The following is a 20,269-nucleotide window of genomic DNA, read 5'->3' on the forward strand; positions in this document are numbered from 1 at the left end:
TTGCTATTTTACTCCTGTATTTTGTATTAATCACACAGTTGAACAAAAGATGACATCATCTTCGTCGTTATCGGGCTGGGGGTGGATTTCTCAAAGTTGTGAAATTGGTAGTACAAACATTGGTTGTTCATGCTTGGTTTAAGTTGGTTGTCGCCCACGTAACTGACAGTGGTGCTTGGTTGGGACAAGCATTGGCTGCTTATCTAAACTAAGCAAAAGACAATTTACGTACACCCCTGGAGTTTGTGGGTGCTTATCAAAATGGGACACTTTCTCTCAATTTTGTCAAATTTACACCCTAGTAGCTCGTTTGGTAGAAATGATTGGATTGAGAAGGATAACCCTACTATCTAATCCATTCATAACTCATAAGACATGTATGGCATATTTGAACCGGGTAAATGCATTTCGCTTTGACACTTTTGCAGAATGCCGCAAATTCCATCTCCTTTGACGGCATTACACAATTTAACCAGCAAATAACAAAAAAATTAACCAAAAAAATATAAGTCCAATTCTTTCTACAAAACGAGCTTTTATGGTGTAAATGGGGTTATATATTTACATTTATATATATATATATATATATAGACAGATAGATAGATAGGTTAATGTCGATCATCCTAAGAAACGCTGGTAGTTTGGGGAATCTAGGATCCTTTTATTTTCTTTAAGAAAAACGATGGTAATCATATACCGTTGATTTTTCTACCATTTGTTGCAATTTGCAGTGTTGTTTACTTTTTATCTATGAAATAAGAATGGGAGCTTGTAGTAAGCTTTTCATCAACCCTTTTTTCATATTATTAAAAACAAAGAATAGGGTAAACTATTACAATAATTTATAGGGTGGATTTTTGTCTACTTGAATTAAAGATCATGCTGAATAAATAAAAGGGATTTAAATTTGCATAATCCACAATTTCCATTAATATAATGGACACTAATAATACAATCAATTAGTTGATCATCTTCTCCACTCAACAATCCGAAAAAAAAAATAAAAGACAACAACGACATGATATGCATTAACAATTTAACATCATTTGCAAAGATAACAACAAAATCGAAAGTCTCTGAGAGCAGAAGCCAAACTGGTGGGAGAGCAAATAACTCAACAATTTACATATGAGACTTTGTTGAAGTACGTTAAACTTTTCGGAGAGCAGAAGCGGAAAGCAGAATCAAGATTACAAAGATAACAACTGCGACGAATGCCGAAACCACAGCCCCACTGGATTGCGGGCAAAAATCAACAAATTGTTGGCAAATAGCAAGCCAGTTTGCATCCGAATTTCCATTATGGGCCAGGTAAACTATGGCAGCGGCAGCGGCAGCAGCAGCGGCAGCAGCAGAAGTGTTCAAAGCAAGCGCCAACTATGATAAAATGACAAGATTTTAAGTTCCATGTCAACACATGTGAGGCAAAGTGTACATCTAAGTACTGTTTATCCATTTACAAAACTATACAAAATATAAAAGAAAAAGTAATCTTACGGTGTAAAAAATAAGCAGGACAAGCTTTGGAGCAACTGCATGGGGACGAATAATGGTTACTATGGAGAAGGGAAGGGAGAGGACAAGGTAGGCGCCCACTATTCCCATTGCTATCACAAAAAACCTGCATTTACATATCCAAGGAGTGATGTGTTCAAATTAAACATGTATACAGTTTGTCCAACATGAATAAATCATCAATAATGTTATTTGGATTAGGTTTTATTAATTGGGAGCTGTTATTAGTACTTCTAAAAAGTAATTCACAATGAGGTACGCATGTATAGTACGTAATTAAAAGATATTTCAGAGCAAGGCACGTACTGGAAAGTAGGCAAGTCGTCATAACTTGCTGAGAATTGGAAAAACTGCATGAAGAAAGGAAGAATCTCATCACTAGACCCCATCGCAATGGCAGCGCCGAGAGCAGATGCAGTGGCACCAAGCCTTAGAGTAAAGTCTAGTACGGCAATGCCCTTCTTCCATCCTCCCTTTTGATTCTTAATATTGGAACCTTGAGCAGCTTCTACCCTCACGTATGGTACTTCACTTTTGGATGCATCTTATTTCTTGACTCTCTGATGTCGATTGTGGCCGAATGATCACCGCTATCGCTCATCATTTTGGATTTGGTAATTGACACTTGATGAATTGGGCTCAATGAAACTAAGCTTAATTGTATGAGGATGTATTAGCTGAATAGAAGAAGATATAGATCAAAGCCTTGGTGATTGACCTTGTTCAAGTGCTGTCCTTTTTATATATACATTGAGTTAATCGATTCTAAAGCAAAGATTCTTCTTTTATTTCGTAATTTGATAACAAAAGAAGAGAAGTCGTTGCTAACTTTCTCCACCGGCCCTAAATCACAAAAGCGGAAAGTGTGACAGGTAGATGTTGGAATGAAGTGGTTCGATTGCACTCTTAAGTAATCGAGTCAAAACTATATATACTTAACATAATCTAGTCAATGCATGTATTTGTGTACTTTTGGTTTGTGATTAAGTTAACTATACCACGCACATCATTCTATCTCTAATTGCATTATCTTCTTTTCCTCTGTATGGTTTAGGTATACAACTAGAAATTACGCCTGAGCGTTGCTGCGGAAACCAGCTATTTCAGGCATAATCGGATGAATAAAACGCATTAAGTTGAATAAATTCAACACAATTATGAACAAACAGAATGATACATGAGTGAATGAGGTCGATAAAATAAACAGTTTTGCTTATATATACATTCAAGTGAGCTAGCATATAAACACATTGTACAATGAGTGGGAAGAAACTAAACGTCTTTGATTAGAAAGATATAGTTTCCAAAAAAGTTTTGTTTCCTTAAGAAACAGAAGAAACATGTAGTTCACACATAATATGTGTCCTGCAGTGTAGGTAGCCATTTCAACAGGTAATGCCAATATAAGAAATTAAAATATTAGGCATATGAGTGCAAGCTTACAGAAACTTTGTTTTTGTACACTTTCTTCTCCCTTCAATGACAATATGTTTCTTATCCAGAAACATAAAATGTGCAGGTCAATGATACTTACATGTGCAAAATGCTAATCCTATGGTCTAAAGCTAACTGAGTTTTTAAGTGTAAAATCCCTAATTTCACTGCATTTGGATTGATCATAGTTCGTGACTTGTTAAACTTGATATCTCCTTGTACATTTTGGGAACTTGACAGCTTAAAGAAGTGCTCATAAAAGCAAATTACACAATATCTACTAAAAAACTTAGAGAAGGGACTCAATTAGTCAACAAACAGGTGCCTCACACTTAAACATTAAAGACCAAAGAGAGAAAACCACGCCGAACTCTTCAAAATTCGTTGGCACACGTGCTTCATTGGCTCAATTGAATGTATAATGCATACTTAGATACAACAATTCGAACAATAGCTCAGAAACAGGGCTGAAATTCCATTAGCACTAATCACACACTGCCGGAACAGAGATCCTAGCAAAGCTACACCAATTAAATGACAAAGACTAAAAACCACAAACAGGAAAAAAATGAAAAAGAGTTATCAGACAGCATGATTCAAATATAATTTATTAGGGTCGGTAAAAGCACAACCCATCCAGCACTTCGAACACACAGTGGGATTTAAAAGCAGGTCTTTCTTGATTAGAAGCTCATATGTCTTGCACCTAATTTTCAAACACTCAAGTCAGTGTCTTAATACTTCTAACCCACAGTCCAAAACAGAAAAGAACCTCATTTGATGAAAATGCCAAAATTTTCTAAGAATGGAGTCCAAAAATTTATAACATCAACCTCATGCGGGGACTTGGCTAAAATTTATTTTTAAACATCCAAAAAGCCATTAAACTAAACATAGTTAATTCTTCGTACCTTTGTATGAAGATCACACACGAAAACATTAGCATTGCTACATGCTATGTTGGAATTTCAGGGGCTAAATTAGAGACACACTTGAGTTCGACACTTCGCTGGTGTGTTTCCACACCACATGCTCTGCAAAAGAGACACAATCTCAGAATCAGAAACACATAAATAAGAAATATACACTATATATATAGCAAGAGAAACTTAAGAAACGAAAAGTTCAATCAAAGTGAGTGAAGTGAACCTTTTTTCTTTTTTTAACCCAAAGCATTGAAAGTAGCACAAACCATTCTTTTGTCCTCTTTCTCCCCTCTTCCCGTGTCCCCCACTCTTTTTCACCCTTTGAAACAATAACTGATAAGGAAAAATAAAAAATTACTATTGAATAATCTAACAAATCATTTAGCACCATCGGTTGCCAACTTGCAATCTTGAGTCTGCTAACATTCCAAAATTATTATCAGTAAGTTTCCATATAACCTTTTTGATTCACTTCTTTTCCTCCTATTTCCCAACCAACAACACATTTCTTATCATCTTTCTTATTCATATATATGACAATAAACAAAAAAAAACAATGTGCAAAAGATACAAAAAGTAACAATAGCACCTTCATATTTACCATTTACACTTGTAGTAAAATCTCAAAATATTTCAGAAAAATCATATGAAAGCACAATGTTACAAATAAAAATGATTAATTAGCACACCAAAAAAAATGATAGTGGAGAACAGGAAATAACTAAAAAAAATTAAAAATATCAATAGACCAGGAGAAAACTACTTTAAACAAAATGAAAACTCAGAATTTAGGATAAAAAAAAAAGGAAAGAAATCAAACAGAAAAGAAGACAAAAGAGAAGAAAAAAATTAAAGCAAAATACCTGAAGCTCGGTGAGATTCAAGCTTCGAACTGAAAAAAAAAACATTCAGTGGTCAACACCTAATCACTAATTAATTAAGTGGTCACCATGAACATGTGAATAAAATTGTAGAGGTTAATTATACGGAATCTTACAAAAAAAAAAAAAAAAAACTAATTGAAATTATGTGTTGCACACAGTGATATCAAAGAAGAAGAATTTCTATTTAACTGAAATTAAATTCGAATAAATGATTCATAAAATTACAGATTTTCAATCAAATGCGGAATATACACAACAATTTTATTTCTGATTTGAACATAACCAACTACATCCCAAGTTGTATCAGCATCAATGGATCCAACATGGGGGTGACCATCTGCCCCTCAAGTATTCATATCTGCAAACCCTCGTGTAAAGAAAAATTCATCCAGAAATTAATAACTGAGTATGCAAGGTTGGCATGCACATTCACGTTTAATCGTGGCCATGATGATGGGAATTAAAAAAATAGGAATGATGTACCTTCACTTAGATTTCAGGATTCTAAAACCTGTTGCTGAGATTTGAGAAACATAGGAAATGCGTTTCATGATTTCAAATTAGATTTGCATAAGAGTTCAGAAACGCAGACATCCCTTCTTTTCATTCCCCTAAATGCTAAACGCTAAACCCTAAACCCTAGGCTTTCAACACCAAAACACCCAAATAGTACCAGAATTTTGCAATGTGCTGGGAATATACTAAAAAAACTTAAACCACAATCAAGCACGATCTATCTAAACAAAATCAGAGAACCCAAACCACATACAAAATCTCTAAAATCAATTTACCCAACCCCTAAATATATAATAATAATAATAATTCTAGTAAAAATTCCAATCCATTACAACAAAACACAGAGCTAAAACAACAAAACACAGAATACCAGGTATTGTTGGATGTAGATATCCAAAACAGCGGCACCCATCAATTGATCTAATTACGTATCCATTCCCTATCAATGGCATACAAAGTATATACTCCCTGTTTACATGTCATAAAACATTTAGTAGACCAGCAATCAAAACTAACAACCCTAATTGTTGTATACACTAAGCTCTCCAACTGAAAATGTTTAAGTAAATTTTCCAACTTAAAACCCTAAATTAAATCCTACAAATTGAAATAGCAGAAACAAATTAGAGAGAAGGAAGAAATCACTGATCTTCGAGTTGTTGAAAGCTCTGATAGGTGTTTCTTTTCATCCAGCCCTAAAAACAGAACCCACTATTGTAATATAATATCCAATCATTGATCAAGAATCAAATTAACCCAGCCTGTGTATAGAAAAATTGAACAAATTTAGACATTTATATGTATGTATATTCCAGTAAAAAGAATGAAATGCACTGAACCCTAAATTGCAAAACTACGTCAGACTGATTGAAGAAGAGAAACAGAGAGGGAGAGGGAGAGTGAGTGGGACGGAGAGAAAACCCTAAAAACAGAACCCTCTGGCAACCTAATACAAAATCAAGCCAACAAATTCCATTCCAATTTTGACAAAACAAAGCGAAAAAGAATCATGAAAACCGGAACGAATTACAGAGAAACTGATGGGTTTATGCATCAGCAACATGATAAAACCCAGAAACACAAAACCTAATATGTATCAGCTACAAAAACCCAAATAAATATATAAAACACTCAAATTTCTATGAAAAAGTGAACATATTTTGACCCCAAAACGAAGATGTCATAGATGGAGCAAGAGAGAAGCGATAGAGAGGAAGATACTAACTCAACCCCACCATCTCTTTGCAGCCAACACACTCATTCCCTCAACCCTACCCTCAAATCTTGTACCCGATCAACTCTCTTTCTGTCCCCCTAATCGTGCACCCACCGTCACCTTCTCTCTGCAACCAACCCCCTCTCCTCTCTGCCCCATATCACACCCCCACCCTGTGAGGGCACTGATAGCAGACCACCTCCCTAGAAACCGGCTCTGCCCTATAAACCTGTATCCATACCTCCCTTACCCATTCCCCTTAACCCTCGCATAAAATCATCCTATCTCTCTCTCACCCTTGTCCCATCCCTCTGTCTCTGCAAATCGAAGAAAACAAACCCTAAAACAAATCCCTAAAATCCCGCCTCAATCCTCCCACACTTCTCTTGGCACTCCCTATCTCTCTCTGCAATTCCTAAAACAAATCTCCTAAATCCTATCTCGGACACCCCCATCTCTCTACAAATCGCACAAACAAAATCCCAAACCTAATCCTTGAAATCCCACCCAAACCTAATCCCTGAAACCCTTTCTCTTGGACACCCCATACCACAAAAAATGAACTTTAGTTTATAAAATTGCAGGCCGCCTTCTCTCTTCCTACCTTTTAACAATTCACCACTAAGATTATCTCAATAAAAACTTATATTAGCAAATCCAGTGACGAATGATGTGAAACTGAAGCTGTAATGAAAGCTTATTTTGAGAAAGAATGAAAAGCCGTCTTTTTACAACTTGAAACCAAAATTTAAGTGAATGGCCTTGTAACTAAGGTTATTGAACATGATTAACTATCCGCAATATGACAAACATCCGCAACCCTCAACCTTGTAACTTGAATCAAGCTGGTTTCACACATATCATACCAACAGAAAACCAAAATATCAATGTTTGGGGAAGTTACCTTATTTGAAATACCACTAAAAAACAGAGTATACTTTTAGGCAAATATTGTTTAAACACCCAAACATAATTCATGATATGTGCCAAAAAGAAAATACCTCTTGATTAGATTTCTTTCGTTCACGAACTTTCTCCCTGACAAACTCCTGAGATAGAACCAAAAAAGAAAATAAGTCACAACTGATGCAAGTAGAGGGCAAGGAGGCAGCGAAAAGTAGGAATTTATGAGTACATCACTCCTGTTTTACGTTCCCAACTTATAAGGATGCTAACTTCATCATATAGGACTACCGTTAAACGCATTTCTTTCCGAAATTAAATTAAGAAAAAAGTTCGACACTCACATGCCACAACACACTGTTACATAAAGTAATCTTACCATCACAACCAAATTGACACAAAACTTCCAACAGTCATTTTGAAAGCGAAAGTCAAGCGATTAATCAAATACTCATTTTCCAAAAAAGAAAAAACCCAACAAAAATATATAAAAAGTAAAAGTACCTAAGTTCCCAACAGTCCAATCCATCAGAAAAATACAAACTTGCACATGTTTGAGTTTAAGGACCATAAGAAAGAAGCAGGGGATGCAAAATTTTGAGAATAGGTCTAATAATACTCATCAAGTACATATAATCAAAGTTAAAAGGAGGTAATAAAGGTATAGAAAAAGGAAAAATATATTCTACAAATGAATGAAACAAAAGATGGTAACACTGGAATGGAAACACTTCAGGAGGCCAGAGGAAGAGGGACAATACTATAGCAAATAAATTGATAATGCTTGTGCTCTCCTCTGTTCTTTCCCAAGTTGATCCCACAAACAAAAGCACAAATAAAACTTAAAAAACGATGCCAATCAATGAAAGCTAAATTATCCCCATCCTGAATCTTTTATAAAACAAAGCATCAAGAAAATTTCAACAATAAATATTTCATACGAAATTTAACATAACAAATATATTAACTTATAGATTCTAGACTTCAAATAGTTAACATAACAAATACAAATTTAACCATCATCTCTCTTATCCATTGCCTTTTCTACTATAAATGAAACCGGATATAAAATAACTGCACCTTTTAGATTGGCAGATTGCAATTTCTTCGAAAATTAGTCATAAAAGTTAATACATTTCATCACTCCATTTCTGACTTATCCTCTTATCAACTGTTGAGCACCCTAATCCAAAGAATGGAAATTTACCCACCAAATATCAACTGGAAATTTACCCGCCAAATATCAACTGGATATCTAATAACTGGAAAATTTCCATTGGATATCCAATAAATTTCAATTACTCAATTTCTATACAACCCCAAATCCAAATACCGTCTGTTGCTCCAAATATCAATGCAAAGATGCAAACTTTTTTACGCTACAACATCAACCATACGATTTTAATAAAACCCACAAAAACCAAGTAAATAAGCAGATTTTTGGCAAAAGCGCTTAAAATACACTCACCAGAAGCAGAAGTGGAGATGGGATTGAAGCCATTGCTGTGGTCCCCCTGGAGCTGCAGCTTAACATCTGACACAACAGTGTTGGCGGAGGAAGAGGCAGCGCTCTGGACAATCTGACCTCTCTGGCGGCGGTTGTGAAGCAGTTGAAATCTATAGGTCTCGGTTTATCCATTGCTGTTTTTTTTTTCATTGGATCTCCCATTTGGTCCCTTGTTGTTATATCCGTTTCTGTTCTTCCTTGTCAATCAGGATCTGCACCCGTGAAAACCCACAAAAACATTACAAATGGAACCCACTGCATATCGTATAAAAATAGCGTTGACCTTGAGATGTCCTTGCAAACCTAAGGTATGGCGCAGTTGGAGTTTTCGACAACATGAGGAAATGTGTAACCCCCATAGGCCCAGCCAGATTCAAAAAGTCTTTAAGATTGTTCCGCCTCTTCTCCTGCAAAAACATTACGGAAAAAGCTCAGCTCTTTACTTCAGATTCTTACTTCTCATTTTCATCAGCTCTTCAAATCAATTAAAATTTAAACAAATCAAATATCATAAAGCATTGCAAAATATATTAAGACCGGAACGAATATTTGCATACCTTAAGCTTAAGGGCAGTGTAGCGAAGCATCAGTTTCCTCAAATCAGCTTGAAGCTGCTTCAGAGGACCAGGTAACTTGCATCTGGAAAACACAAAGCTCATTGGGATTTTATCCCCTGTGATATGGTCAATATTAACCTGCTTTTTCATTGAAACCGACTTCACAAACACCTTCTTCTTCTGTTTTCACATTTTCAGAAACACAACAATCAACTACGTTTCCGAGATAATTAACAAAACAAAACAAAAAAAATAAAAAAAATATATATATATATATATTCTTTGATTCAGTTTTCCCAACAACCAAACAGAACCTAAAAATTTCAAGCTTAAATTTTTGAAGCCAGCCATGATAGCGTTTACAATTTCAGCTACGTAACTTTGTGATTAATACTGCAAAAATTAAACGCATTTAGAGTACAGAGAGAGTGAATTTATGCTAGGGATTTGTCAGATAATTAAAACTAATTGAAAAATTAAACAAAATTACCTTTGGGCGTTTAGGGTTTTGGGGGATCTCTGTCTCTGTGTGAGGTTTTAGACGAAGGAAGGAGATGACTGAACGCGTGAGGCAAATTAGGTTTGTTTATTAGGTTAGGCGCATTCGAATCGTCTAATCATACTAAGGAAATCAAGATGCATCCAAAACACATACAGTCAAACTGGAATGTGTAATTGATAGCTTACATGACACTGGTCGTTGTCGGAGTTAACAGAAATCAACGAAGCCCTGTGCGATTTCATCGTTGTGAGCCGTGAGAGAGAATAAGATGATCATATCACGATTTTATCACCTGAAGGTCGACTCTTCCAAGTTGGAAAACAGAAAAATTAAAATTCAAGAACAATAAACTAACAGAAACAAATTACAGAAGAGGAAACAATCAAATTACCTCAACAAAAATCCATGATTATTCCAAAAGTGCTGATTCTATGGGTTCTGAAGGGGGAAGGTTTTTTTATTAGAGATGGAGGATGTTTGATCTGGGGATTTTAGGTGAGCCGATTGAAACTGAGGGAGATAGAGAGAGTAATGAAGAGAATGGGATCCGAGGGAGAGAGACAGAGGGGAGGAAGAGAATGGTAAAGCGACGATCGCACCCTGCCTTTCCACGATCATCAACACGCGGGCATCATGATCAACAGCAGAGAGAGTCAGTGGCAGCCTCGTAAATAAAATGAAATTCGGCCCAAATCACTGTTCATTTCTACAGTGCCAATTCCAAACTTTTTTTCTTTTTTTATTTTTTTTAAACAGGCAATATTATTAACCAGGGCAAAAAGCCAATTTTACAAAGAAAGTCCACAATCGGACTAACAGAGGAGAGAAAACCAACCACTCCTCAAAATACATGATAGGAGCATATTTAGGCGACTTACTTAGCTTGTTTTCGTGCATTTATATTGTTAATTCCTAGTTGTTTTAGTAGTTTATGCCATTTTCGTGTGTTTCTAGGTTCATATGGCTAAGGAAGCAAAAAAGGTGCATTTTGGAGCAAAATTGGGCTTGGAATGGATAGCTTACGTTTGGAGCAAAAGGAATGGACGAAATTGAAGAGGATTCCTAATCAAATGAGGAATCTTAGTCAAAGAAGGTTCCTACCTATTCTAGGTCACAAAACTTGCAACCTTAAGCCATGCCGTGTATCCCCTTGATGTTTCCCTTCCTTGCCGTGCAAGGAAGGGCCTTGTTTCTTGTTTTAAACCATTCTCCATCCACTCATTCATCAAACCATCTCAGCCACAAAAATCCCTTTAATCTGTAGCCTCCAATTGATCTATGAAACCATCTCAGCCGCACCTATTTTCTAACCCAAGGGCCTTTTCATTGTTTCATTTTTCATTTACATATTCATTCAGCCACTTTCACACACATATCAACCCTACATGCATTCACTCTACACAAATCAGCCACATGCACACTCAATCATTCATCCTAGTTGGCAGCCACATGTTTTCCCATTTCAATATCATTCTCCCATAAATCATCAGCACATGCCCTCACCATTGTCGTGGCCTACCCTTCCTTTTCCAGCTTTTCACATTCATTTCCAGCACATCCTTGGTGTGCCGTGCATCTCCACAATCCCAGCCATCTCCCTTTGTGCCGTGCATACCCTCACTCTTTAAATCATTACGCCACATGCACCCATAATCATTCACACCTTGCAGCCACATGCATTCCCCTTTGCAATTCCAGCTTTCCACCAACCAACCTAGCTGTTTTTCCACTCTCTCCCATTCTTTAAATCAGCCACATGCACATTCACCCCTTTCTCTCCCTATAAAACCATGCAATGCATTCATTCACACCATTCCCAATCACACAACCATTGCCGTGCCCTCCTTCCCATTTCCAGCACTACCCATCCCTCCAAAACACTATCCAACCACTCCCCACTCCATTCTCCATACAAATATCACCCCAAAACCTATCCTTAGACCTTGTGCCGCAACAAAGAGGAAGAGAAGAGGGCCTAAACGTTCATACAATTCAAGTTTGAGTTGTTGGAATGTTTAGGTGTTTCTTTTCCTTTGATTTCAATGTTTACTTTGTTATTACTCTCTAAGTTTGTTGTAATCATGAGTGGCTAAACCCCTAATTAGTTAGGGGAAAGTTTGAAGCCATGAACATGTTTGAAATATGAATTGATTTCTTCCAATTGTGATTTGTTAAGTTGTGATTGCAATTCAATTATCTGTTTATTAAAAACTTGTTTTTGTATGTTGATTAGGGATGCATACTTAGTCTTCATGCATAAACTCGATGCTAGTTTATAAACGAGTTTCACCTAATCGTCACAAGTTTATAAACATGAGTAGTGAAGGTTGCTAGTCACAACCGCGTTAATTGAATTCTTGGCAAGAGTTTCATGCATTTATAGTTACAATTGCCTCGTCAACATTTATCATTTTCATAGAGCATAATGATCTCTCACTGTACCTCTTCTATGCATTCATGTTGAGGACCGTTGGAGAATGATTTGAATTGTCGCATGCATCATCCAATTCATTGACATAAGGAAGATTTGAAGGTTAATTAGTGCATCACGGTTAACTTGGGGTGTTGAGCATCATAGTTAGTGAAAAGCAATTGGAGAATCGATTCATATACAAATGTGTCATGTGTGGAGAATGGACCTCTAACTAATCCATCCATTATCTTGTTTTTAAGAAATTCGTTTTTATAACCTGCCTAGTTTTACAACTTGTTTTGTTATTTCAATTCTCATCAAACCAAAACCCCCCCTTTACCTTCTTGTTCTTTAGTGCTTAGAATCTGTTTAGTTTATGTTTTAAAGTGTTTTGAATCAAGCCATAATCTTAAATTCGTCCGAAATTGGGTTTAAGGTCAGAAATTGCCTAGTTAGTGTTTTTAGGCAGTTTTGAGTCTTTTGAACTTGTTTTGAGTCCTTTGAGTCTTTGTGAACATTTTTCACTTTGTTTTTATGTTTTTGAGTCAATTTAGAGGTTTTAGCAAGCCCTCCTAATCCCCGGTCTAGAACGATCCCTACTTATACCTATACTACAATTGTCAAAAAGAGGGTTTAATTTGTGTGCGTATAATTCTCGCATCAATACACAAGATGAAAATGAGTTATAAAGATAAAGACGATGAAACAAAGCAGAATTGTTTCCCATAAACACCCATTAAAACATTATACAGAGGGAGGGCATGGCAAACTATCTTTATCAAGGATACGAATCAACAAAGATGGGGGTCTGTTCAACCAAGTATCAACACTCATCTCCGCAATCCTAGGCGCCGTCATAAAATCTGTCGTCATATTCGCTGATCTAGGAACCCAAGACCAGTGTCACAAGTTGAAAGATTATGAAATTTTCCTAATTTTCATTAAAGCAGGTAGGGCTTCGCAACTTCCATTATCAATGGAGCTTTGCAAACATGATATTGTTTCTTTTGAGTCAAATTCTATCACTACATCTTTAATACCCGACTACTTTGCCAACATACATCCTTCAAGAACAACTATAGTTTCGACAGCAGACGCATACTTCATTGCTCCGAGCACCTCCTTTACCAACCTGCTGATTGAAAATTTGAAGCCCAATGAGATGTAAAAAGGATAGAAGTTTATCTTCTTCCAAGATTTGCATGGCAAATCACTGTATATTCCTCTACCAATTCCCTGCTAACAACCAAAGATAAAGTTGTGTCGTTATTTTCTTGCTAAGTCATGAAATCACCATTCAAATCAAGCTTCGACATGTTCATAGCAAATTTCACTACAACAGATGGGTTTCCTCCCTGCTTATACAAGGAAACTTTAATAATGCTTGCCATTTTCTTCGAAGGCAATATTGCGTTCTACCTGCCAAAGAAACGAAGAAATCTCATGAATTGCTGGCAATACCTTAATTTAATCCAATATCATTTATGTTGATAGCAATGCTAGAGATTGATTGATGTTGAATTGAATGGAAAGAAGGGTGAAATTCGAAAAAAAAAATTGGTCAGCTAAACTAGACCAACTGGATTGGTCCGAACCGCGTTAAAACCCAACCCACTGTTAGAGTATATTTAATGGATAGAGATTGTGACACTTGTCATTCATATGTAAAGTTAGCTAGTGAAGGTTGTTAGATTCTATTGCTTATAAATACAAGTGTGATGTAATAACTTCTTCATTAAGAAATACAAAGATATCAGATTTTCCTCTTCTCTCTCTTCGAATCCTTTATTTCTCTCTCTAAAATACATATTCAAGAACTATTAGATTGATCAGCTATGGTTAACATGGTATCACTCGCAAGGATTGCAAACGCATCCTCGATCCTCTGACGTGCTTTTGCTACTCTTTGTTTCTCTTCCTTGAGTTTTTCATCTCAGTTTCTTCATTTCTCAAGGTTGGTGATTTTGGTCGCAATTTCTAGGGTTTGTAGTGTTCATACCCTTTGATTTCTAGGGATTTCTACTATGATTCTCTGTTCTTCACGATATTAGTGTTCGAAAGGATTTATGTGATAGTTCTTCTTGCTTCTCGGAATCAATTGATTTCTACAACATGGTGACTACTTCACAATTACAGATTGTTCAATCACCGATTACTCCGCTTATTTCCACCGTTTCTACATTTGTGAATGTTAAACTTGATGATTCTAATTACTTGAATTGGAAATTTCAAATGCAATTACTGCTTGATGGTCATGGACTCTCTGGATTTGTCGATGGTACTCATCTATGTCCTGCTAGATTGGTTAACTGCTCTTCTGAATCCAGTGTTGAAAATAATACCCCTAATTCTTCCACACAAGTTGAAAATGATGAATATATTGTCTAGAAGATGCATAATCGTGCACTGATGCAATTGATCACTGTTACTTTGTCTCTGATTGATGTTTCATATGCAATTGGAAACACTAGTACTCAAGATTTGTTGACAAGGCTGAAAGAACAATTTTTATTGTCTCTCGAACAAGCATTTTTTCAGATGAAATCCAATCTTCAAACTATCAAAAAGGGATCAGATTCTGTGTCACAGTATCTTTAGAAAATTAAAGAGGCTAGAAATTACCTCTCAGCTGCTGGTGTTCACTTTGTAGATGAAGACATTGTGATTCTTGCCTTGAATGGATTATCACCTGAGTGTAACACTTTTAGGACAATTATAAGGGGGTGTGAAAGTGTTATTTCTCTTAAAGACTTCAGGTCTCAACTTCTTACTGAGGAATTGTTTGCTGTAAACAATGTGAATTCATAGTTTCTCTCTGCAATGGTAGCTAACAATGTTTCTTCTTAGTCTAAAAACACAAATGTGCAGCCTTAGCAACAATTTCACAACAACTAAGGACCTTCTTTTGGACAATCAACTCACTTCTCGGGAGGATCTAGACAGTTTAATCAAAACAAGCAGTAGGGAAGGGTTAAATTCAATCAAGGTTTTAGATTCCCTAGATAGTCTTACAATGTGTATCCTACTTCTGCATCAGGTGTTATTGGCAGTACCCCAAGTGGTGGTTTTTCTTCTCCTTCATTCATTTGCCAACTGTATAATACATTTGGTCATTCTGCTGCTTTTTGTGGCACTAAACCACCACCAAAACAAGGCTGTCATATATGTGGAAAACATAATCACTCCACTAGGTTTTGTTTCTACAATGAAAAGGGTCTTAATTACACTAGTGCACCTCAGTTTTCTCAGTCTAATATGTCATATGCTCCATCTGCACCTATGGCTGGTTACTCCTATGCGCCATAACCATCTACTTCACAGCCTCCAATTCATGCCATGAACACTATGTTTTCTTAGCCATCTCAGACTGTTACTCCACAGATGACATCTCAATTTTGGTTTGCTGATTCTGGAGCTACAAATCACATGACTTCTAATCTTCAAAATCTATCATTAGCATCTTCATATCCTGCAAATGAAACAGTTCAAACTGCTAATAGTGAAGGTTTGAAAGTGTCTCACATTGGTAGCAGCATTATCAAACCTTCAATTCATCAATTTAAACTAAATTCCATTTTATATGTTCCACAATTATCTCATAACTTGCTGTCAGTTCACAAGATTTGTCTTGATAATAACTGATGGCTTATTTTCGATGCCTATTGTTTTTGGATCCAAGAAAAAGCCACAAAGAGGATCTTGCACAAATGACTGTGCAGTAATGGTCTCTATCATATCCCTTCACTTGCTCAACCACAAATAAACACTCAACAAGCTATTGCATGCCTTAGAAGACTTGTCAACTCCAATCTTTGGCATAGTCGTTTAGGTCATCCATGTAACCCTACTGCCTCCTTAATGCTTAGGAATGCTGCTATATCTTGTGCTAAAGATGTTAATCCTACACTGTGTAATAACTGTTTAGAGGGAAAGTTCACTAAGCTACCATTTCAATCTAGGCCTCATCAATCCATTGTTCATTTTGAGATTGTTCACAATGACCTATGAGGTCTTGCACCATGTAATTCAATGGATGGTTTTAAATACTGTCACTTTTATTGATAAGTGTACCAGATTTTGTTGGTTATTCCCTCTTGTTAATAAATCAGACTTATTTGCTTCATTTGTTTCATTATGTGCATTTGTGCAAAATCAATTCTCAACTTCTGTTAAAACCTTACAAACTGATGGAGGTGGAGAATATGTCAATCATAAATTACATACTTTCTTGCAAGACAAACGAAATATCCATCACAAATCTTGTCCCTATACCCCTGAACAAAATGGCCTAGCTGAGAGAAAATATAGGCACATGATTGAGACTGCCATTACCTTGCTACAATATGCTCAACTTCCTTCCTAATTTTGGTCTTTTGCTTGTCAAACTGTTGTGTATCTTATAAACAGAATGCCATCATCACTTTTATAACACAAATCCCCATTTCAACTCTTGTTTGTCAAATTACCTGTTATATCTCATCTGAAGGTATTTGGCTTATCATGTTTTCCATTATTGAGACCATACAATAATTCCAAACTGCAAGCTTAAACAACTAGATGTGTGTTTCTTGGCTATGCATCTCAATACAAAGGGTATATCTATTTTGATGTCTTTAAACACAAGGTTTATATTTCTAGACATGTGTCTTTCAATGAACTAGAGTTTCCTTATTCTAGTTTGAAAAAACAGTCTACACAACTTTATGCTCCCTCTATTCATAGTATTGATTTACCACCACCATTAGTCACAACTCTTGGCAATGTACTAGTGTCTCCATCATTATCCTATGTGTTATAACATCCATCACAGCCTTTATCAAGTTCTCCATCTGTCCCTAATTCACAATCTGTACCTGCTGCTCCACCCTCACATAGTCATGTACCCTATGCTGCTTCTGAGTCCATTATTGGTATTACAAGTGAATCATCTTTACTCCATGTGGATCCTTTGTTTGATCCTGAAAGTCTTCAAATGGTTCTTCCCCTTGCTCCACTCAACATGCATCTAATGTAGACTAGAAGTAAATTTGGAATAATTAAGAAGAATGCCTTATTGACAGTTCTAGATGATTATGCAACTGTGGATTTGTCTTTGGTTGAACCTACTACATACAAGACTGCAGTTAAGGTTCCAGGTTGGCTTAAAGCAATGCAGGAGGAAATTGGGGCTCTACATTCTCAGGGCACATGGTTTCTAGTTTCTCTTCCTTCACAAAAGAACTTAGTTGGATGTAAGTGGATTTTTAAAATCAAGAATAACTCAAATGGTACTATTGCCCAGACATAAAGCTAGGTTGGTGGTAAAAGGGTTTAGTTAAGAACCAGGACTTGATTATGGAGAGACATTCAGTTTAGTGCTTAAACCTACCACTGTTAGGTTGATTTTGGCTTTAGCCGCACTTCATGGATGGAAATTGAGGCAACTTGATGTTAAAAATGCATTCTTGCATGGCTTGTTGCAGGAGGAAGTGTACATGTCTCAACCTCCTGGTTTTGTAGATGCACAAAATCCCCATTTAGTTTGCAAACTTCATAAGTCTTTATATGGCTTGAAGCAAGCTCCAAAAGCATGGAATGAAAGGTTTATTGCATTTCTACCTACCATTGGTTTTCAATCCACTTATTCAGATTTTTTTTTATTTGTGAAAAAGATTGGCAATGATATTTTGATTTTACTTCTCTATGTGGATGACATTATATTCACATAAAGTTCTTCATCTGTCATTCAACATGTTATTCACTTTCTCGCATCTAAGTTTGATATAAATGACTTAGGTGACCTGCACTATTTTCTTGGCATTCAAATCACCTCAATGAAATTTGGGTTGTTCTTGTCTCAGTCCAAGTATGTGGAGGATTTGTTGCACAAAACTGAGATGTTTGATTTTAAAAGTTATGATACACCTTGTTTACCTTACAACAGGCTTCTCAAGGATGATGGGGTTCCCTAAAACAATCCCACTGCATATAGAAGCATTGTAGGTGCCCTACAATATTTTCATTTACAAGGCCCGATATTGCTTTTTCAGTGCACCAAGTTTGCCAGTTTATGCAAACTCCGATGGTTTCATACTATACTGCTATCAAGCGCATACTTGGGTACTTTAAGGGTACAATGCATCATTGTATTACTTATTCAAAAGGGAATTTAGTATTAAAAGCTTTCAGTGATGCTGACTAGGCTGGAGATCCAAATGATCGCAGGTCAACAACAAGTTTGGTTGTGTTTTTTGGATCCAATCCTGTTTCTTGGTCTTTTAAGAAACAGCAAACGGTATCACAATCTTCCACAAAGGCAGAATATCATGCAATGTCACTACTTCAGCTGAACTTGATTAGATTCAACAGTTACTTTCATTTATGCAGATTCAAGTCATTGCTCTTCATGTGTTATTTTGTGATAACTTGTATGCGATTGCCCTATCTTTTAATCTTGTTCAGCATCAGAAAACCAAGCATATTGAAGTTGATGTTCATTTCATTTGAGAACGAATTGCCAAGAAGCAACTTGGAGTGCAGTTTATGTCTTCTCGAGAGTAGTTTGTAGATATACTAACTAAAGGTCTCAGTGCACCCTTGTTTTGAACCCACTGCAACAATCTCATGCTTGGATTCCCCAACCATGATCTTGAGGGGGGATGTTAGAGTATATTCAATGGATAGAGATTATGACACTTGTCGTTCATATGAAAGTTAGTTAGTGAAGGTTGTTAGATTTTGTTGCTTACAAATACAATTGTGATGTAATAACTTCTTCATTAAGAAATATAAAGATATCATATTTTCCTTTTCTCTCTTTCTCTCTATCTCTTCGAATCCTCTATTTCTCTCTATAAAATACATATTCAAGAACCATCATATTGGTCAGCTATGGTTAGTACCCATGACTAGCTCTGGCACTGGGCCTTAACACCAGCACTAGCCACCTTCCCCCCTGCGCGCTGCAGCAACAAGACCAGTTCTGTGCTAATCTCGTTCCAGTCAATAACAGCAAGCTGCTACTACACGAGCATCCCAACAATACCTAGCGTGCTGCCCAATTGAGAAGAAACTAGAAGGCAACCCCCCGTTATGCGTGGTGAAATTAAGGAAGTGATGAAGAAAAAGGGAAAATTTTTATACTTGAGATTTTTCTCTGTGAATTCTCTATGAAAGCTTGAATGTTTAAGTTAGAAATTTGTGAGAATTCAAGTAAGGGTTATCTCATATATATATATATATATATATATGTATATATTAAATCCTTATGGGGAAATAAGAGGAAACTTTTTCCTTCTATGACTTGAAGACCTACCTTGTCTTGGAAGAAAAGTCATATTCATTAGGAAGTACAACTCCTTTTGTTTCTTACTTAAACATAAGAAAATGTGAAGGCTTTTGTGGAAACATAAATTAACCATATTCAATAGAAGAAGGACACGTGGACTATATATGACGGTTTTACCCTTAACATCGTGAATAGATCACAAATTTACCCTAAGGGAATTAGACAATATTCTGCTATACAGTAATGGGCACCAAATGGATCAAGAGCTCTCTAGGCTGCCCATGGCCCATATAATAGACTCTATAGGACACACATGACACACTAGTAGAAAAAATAGCTTGAGCGATGATATTTTGCGCGACGGAAAAAAAACTTCATCGTGCAAAATAGGAAAGACTTGTGCGAGAAAACGTGGGGTAATTTTGTTTGACGTGAAAAACTTGTGCGACGAAAAGGGGGCAATTGCACGACCAATGATTCGTCGTGCAAGTTCCTATCAGTTTTGACCATTTACTGCAGGTGAATCAGAGGAATCAATACCACATTTAATACAGATGTTTGCGCGACAAAGGCTTCGTCGCGCAAAGGTCCTAACCTTCCTATAAATATGTGCTTCTGCTGTCCTTATT

General features: G+C 36.4%; 1 protein-coding gene across 13 annotated transcripts; it reads right to left on the reverse strand.

Annotated features, from left to right (window-relative positions):
* Positions 1 to 887: 887 nt before the first annotated feature.
* LOC137729628 (casparian strip membrane protein 2-like) lies at positions 888 to 10,564 on the reverse strand. Of its 13 annotated transcripts, XM_068468612.1 has the most exons (14): positions 10,352 to 10,564; positions 10,146 to 10,265; positions 9,949 to 10,016; positions 9,459 to 9,638; positions 9,205 to 9,308; positions 8,863 to 9,113; positions 7,493 to 7,540; positions 5,646 to 5,970; positions 4,739 to 4,767; positions 4,099 to 4,208; positions 3,861 to 3,983; positions 1,822 to 2,192; positions 1,498 to 1,621; positions 888 to 1,377 (listed from the first exon to the last, which is right to left on the reverse strand). In XM_068468612.1, exons 12-14 carry the CDS (start codon positions 1,902 to 1,904, stop codon positions 1,150 to 1,152), a joined length of 435 nt encoding a protein of 144 aa, XP_068324713.1. In that variant the 5' UTR covers positions 1,905 to 2,192; positions 3,861 to 3,983; positions 4,099 to 4,208; positions 4,739 to 4,767; positions 5,646 to 5,970; positions 7,493 to 7,540; positions 8,863 to 9,113; positions 9,205 to 9,308; positions 9,459 to 9,638; positions 9,949 to 10,016; positions 10,146 to 10,265; positions 10,352 to 10,564; the 3' UTR covers positions 888 to 1,149. The 13 variants fall into 13 exon arrangements, with proteins under 13 accessions (XP_068324713.1, XP_068324712.1, XP_068324717.1 ...); XM_068468611.1 differs by lacking the exon at positions 5,646 to 5,970 and having other exon boundaries at positions 10,146 to 10,252; XM_068468616.1 differs by lacking the exon at positions 5,646 to 5,970 and having other exon boundaries at positions 9,459 to 9,574.
* Positions 10,565 to 20,269: the final 9,705 nt, after the last annotated feature.

This window comes from Pyrus communis, chromosome 3, assembly GCF_963583255.1.
Source record: "Pyrus communis chromosome 3, drPyrComm1.1, whole genome shotgun sequence".
In the NCBI taxonomy this organism is placed as follows: Eukaryota; Viridiplantae; Streptophyta; class Magnoliopsida; order Rosales; family Rosaceae; genus Pyrus; species Pyrus communis.